At 46.8% G+C, this 4,724-nt stretch overlaps 1 protein-coding gene across 1 annotated transcript in view; it reads left to right on the forward strand.

The window, feature by feature from the left end:
• The window catches only part of LOC102302444 (P2Y purinoceptor 14-like), a 30,961-nt gene extending 26,861 nt beyond the window's left edge, over positions 1-4,100 (forward strand). The window contains exons 3-4 of the mRNA XM_042223943.1: positions 2,592-2,851; positions 2,997-4,100. Coding sequence (XP_042079877.1) covers positions 2,592-2,851; positions 2,997-3,639 — 903 coding nt within the window. The 3' untranslated portion in view covers positions 3,640-4,100. The remainder of the gene's footprint in view (positions 1-2,591; positions 2,852-2,996) is intronic.
• The last annotated feature ends 624 nt before the right edge of the window (positions 4,101-4,724 follow it).

Below are 4,724 nucleotides of genomic sequence, written 5' to 3' on the forward strand. Positions count from 1 at the left end.
ACTTATCTAATAAACCTTTATGTGAATATGTTCTGTTAACTCAAAAGTATAACGAGAACTAAACTACATACAGATCACACACTCTATATTAAAGGGTATAATATGATCTACAGCAGTATTCCAATTCAACTACTTTGATTACATATATAAGGTAACATATAATAACAGAATAATCTAATAATGTGTCCACGTTCATGTGTGGGACCAGTCACACATTGCACCAGGTTAAACGAATCAATAAGGTTTAAAAAGCCCTTCGCCATCGGCATATCAGGACAACACACGTGAATATTACAATCCCCAACAATAAGAACACGATCATATTTTGGCACGAATTCAGCCAAGAAGTCAGCAAAGTCACCCACAAAGTGCTTATTGTATTTTGGAGGCCGATAAACACAACACTGTGTGAGAGCAGCCCAGCTCGAACACAGACAGTTCAAAGCTGGTGAACGACGGGGTTGATAGCTGCTTACATTTAAAACGACTTTAAAAGATCGTAGCTATTCCTCCTCCTCGGCAATCATCAGGTAGAAGATCTGAGAAGATGCTGCACCGGCGCTCAGCCACGTCACACACAGAGAAAATCCAGTCCTCGGGATGTGGAAAAATCCTTCAGGATAAACGTTTTGTTCGCTGGGACCTAGCATTTACCAGGCCAATCCTGGCGGTAAGCGGCGGATCCCCGTCGCTAGCCGTCCTAGAAGCCCGACACAGAGGCCGCAGGTTCCGCAGATTCACACCACGCCGGCGGGAGAGCAGGGTTTTAGGAACTGGAACTGGAACATCCCATCCAGGCCGATGACCGGTACCAGCCAGGTACCAACAGGTTCCAACGATCGCCGAGAGAAACAGAAGTTTGGCACCGCTCCTTGTTTTCTGGATAAGGGCTTAAGAGAAAACCTTAAAGAAGCTTTCAGCTTGTAGCAGCTGTCTGGCGAGGAAGGAGCGGCTAGCGGGTCCAGCGAGCGTGTGGTGTGGGGGTTAGCCAAATAACCCGAAGCCAGTCGGTTACATCCAATAACAGCCCTTTATTCGCTGTCAGCAACATTACACCTTATAAGCCAGGTCTCCACGGCTGTACTCGTCTGTGCATGCACGGAGATTGGTATCGCCGCCGCCAGCTTGTCACAACAGTAAGGTTTCTTTTGAGGGAATAGAACATGAGCAGCATAGAATGGCTGCCGCTAACAACACACACCCACTAGGAGACCCCGGCGACGGCACTTATGCCGGAGCGGTGGATCTGGAACACGGCACAGGTGAGCCGGGATCTCCGATATCAGCGGGGGCGAAGTTTTATGTCCAGCTTGGTTCCACTTTGCCCAGCCTTTGGCAGAAGGTCAGAGGTCCAAGCCACACACACCGGCGCCATCTTGAAAAAGGATTTTACTCCAAAAAAAAAATTTTACTCCAAACTGTGGAAGGGGAGTCAGACTCAGGCTACGTCCACACGTACCCGGGTATTTTTGAAAGATTTTTCTATGCGTTTGCACCTTTCGTCCACACGTAAACGGCGTTTTCGGTCACTGAAAACGGAGATTTCTAAAAACTCCGGCCAGGGTGCAGATTTTTGAAAACTCCGTTTTTGCATTTACGCGTGGACGAGAAAAACGAAGAAAACGCAGCGTCAAAGGTGTGCGCCTTTTTTGACGTCACACTGTGCGCCACGTTATTGTTTCGGTGAAATGAATTTCTACAATACTGTTACTGTTAATTCTACTCTGCAGTGTTTAAATGCTTACATATACACACAGTTACTGTCCGTCCACACATACGACTCGGTTCTGCTTCTATGCCCCAGCTTTGTTTACTTTTTCCCACCGAGGCTTCTAGACTTCTGATTGGCCAACATTTCTGCACGGTTAGGAATCTAGCGCCACCTGCTGCTTTGGCATGTTCATAGCAGCGTTTTCCTTCATTTCTGCCTTTATGTGTGGACGGGATTATTTTTTAAAACGAAAACGGAAAATCTCCGTTTTCACAAATACCCGTGTACGTGTGGACGCACCCTTAGTGTCGTCAGGGGATGAGGTGGAGAAAGGCCAGATGTAGGGGGGGTAAGGTGAACACTTAGGGGACGTATCCATGTCCTTTTTATGTTTGGCTCCACCCTTCACAATATATGTGCGTGCGTGTATGTTGGCTGTTTTCCATTAGGTACGAATGCAGACGGTTTGAGCCAATAAAGCGCTGCTTAGCATCCTCAGCTGTTCGTCGTTGATGGCCTTGTCTTTGTGTGATTGGAGCAGGGCATCACGGCTCATGATGTTTCCATGTTACCGCTACGTAACATGCTGTTCACTTTATCTTTCATGGTGATTTTGTAGTCTCAGCCACTTCATTTATTTCTTATTTAATAAGCAAGATGTTAATTTGGTCATTTAAGATCCCATCAGAGTCAAGCAGAGGGGGTTGAGGGCAGAGCTAAGTCCCACACGAGTGGGCAGTGTGCTTCATGTCCTCCGGCCTAGTCAGAGATGGCACGTTGACCAGCAGATCAAACTCAGTCAGAGATCTTCATTTTTCTGTGGATGAATGGTGTAAGGGTACCAAACTCTCGTCCTGAGCCTGGTCTCTCTCCTCCTCAGGTGGGTTTACTTCTCAACAGCTTCACCATGAAGTTTTACTTCTGCCGAGCTCATCATCGGGTATCCAGCAGCCTGACGGTCTACCTGAGGAACCTGACGGCCGCTGACTTCCTGCTCTGTCTCAGCCTACCCATCCGCATCACCAACTACGCCAGCACATCCGTCACCATCCATGTGCTCTACTGCAGCATCGGGGCTTCTGCACTCTTCCTCAATATGTACGCCAGCATCCTCTTCATGGGGTACATCGCTGCCAACAGGTAGTAAACCTTTAGTGACATCAGACTGTGGTCTCGGCGGTTCTGTCACCAGATTAATGGCCGTAAACACCAATGCACGTCTTCTGCATCTTACAACAAGCATCACTGTGACCGCTTATTGAAATTCTTTATTGCATTTCTTCAGGTATCTGAAAATTGTTCATCCTTCAGGAACTCACGTCCTACAGACGGTACGAGCCGCCCACATCATCTCCGGGGTCACCTGGGTATTCCTCCTGATCCCTTCGATCGTTTACATCATCCTCTTTGTCATCGCCCAGAATCTGACCTCTAACTCCACCCACTGCGATTTCCAGGTCAGCCTGCTGGATACAATAGTCCACGTCAGTACAATCATCATCTTTATGTTGGTCCTCGTACCCCTGGTCTTCTTCTACCACAGCACCTCCCGCAGGGTGTTGCAGGCACAGCAGAGGCAGCTGGCCTCCTCGGGCTCCAGAAAGTTAGTGAAGTCTCGCAGGAACATTTTAGTGCTGGTCAGCATCTTCTGTGTTTGCTTCGTCCCGTATCACCTGGTTCGGCTCCTCTATATTTTTCAGTGGAACTGCTCTGTGGAGCAGGTGCTATACAACCTGAAGGAAGCGACGATAATAGTGTCAGTTCTCAACATCTGTCTGGATCCGCTCGTTTACTTTTTCCTTTCTAAGGCTTTTCGGGCCCAGGTGAGGCAGAGGACGCTGTCCAGAAGGAAACGGCCTGACATCCGACAAATGAACAAGGAAAGCGAGAGCAGCGAGGAGGCAGCTGAGCAGCAGCAACAAGCCTAACAGTGAACTGTGAAGAAACAGCCTGTTATAACACACTCAGATTTGCTCTTTGTTTTTAACCTCAAACACTCGACGTGGTGCCAGCGACCAGTGTCTGAAAGACTGATTCAAACTTTCAAAAGAACCAAGAGGATGTTTTATTTTAAAGGATACATGAAAGGAGATTATGTCCTTATTGCTTTTGCTTTTTATAATATAATACCTGCAGGTTTTCTAAATGGTCGTTTATAGTTTTATTTCATTTTGTTTTGCTTTTAGAAAACATTTAAAGTTTATAAGGTCACGTGTGCACCGAATCCTCCCTCCAGTAATCCTGAGCTGCTGCTTCTTCGTTCACTTTGTGTTCACACAGCAGCACTGTACATATTAAACCCTCTGTTTGCACACAGCTCTGTGTGCGCTGCGTCTTTTGTCTTAGTTGTATATAAAGATGTTTGTATGTCTGTGGCACGTCTGTGCTGAGACTGTGAAAACAAACAGGAAATAGGTCAGAGTGGAAGTGTGGCCACTGTTTGTGTGTGTGTGTGTGTGTGTGTGTGTGTGTGTGTGTGTGTGTGTGTGTGTGTGTGTGTGTGTGTGTGAGGAGTGATTGGATTCGTTCCAGTTTTGAAGCATTTAAAGGCCCTCATGTCAGAGATTTTCACTGATCGATGAATCCCACAAACTCCCAGCATGCAGTGCAGCGCTGTAGTGGCTGATAGTGACAGGAGGGACAGCTATGAAACCAGAACATTCAAATTAAATCTCAGATCAAATCAGTTCTGTTCAGCTCGAGTTAACCAGCTGACTGACAGGTAATGTAGCCCTGTTTAAAACCCTGAGGAACAACGTGCAGGTCAATCAGATCCAGTTTGGGGTCCACATTCATAGATCAGGCTAAAGTTTCCCTTCAGCAGGGAGGATGAAATGTTGCCGAGACAGTTTTCAGTGAGTGATTTTGCATGAAAAAGAGATGGTGTGAGATTACGTTAGTCCCAGTGAGAGGCTTTTAAAACCAAGTGTAAGAGTGCCATCTATTTACCACAAACTCACGCAACACCTCTGAGTTTTCTGTGGTTGCTTTTTGTTGCCTCTAGCTGTGAAAA

Source organism: Haplochromis burtoni, unplaced genomic scaffold (assembly GCF_018398535.1).
Source record: "Haplochromis burtoni strain Fernald_Lab_line unplaced genomic scaffold, NCSU_Asbu1 Contig_123, whole genome shotgun sequence".
Classification (NCBI taxonomy): Eukaryota; Metazoa; Chordata; class Actinopteri; order Cichliformes; family Cichlidae; genus Haplochromis; species Haplochromis burtoni.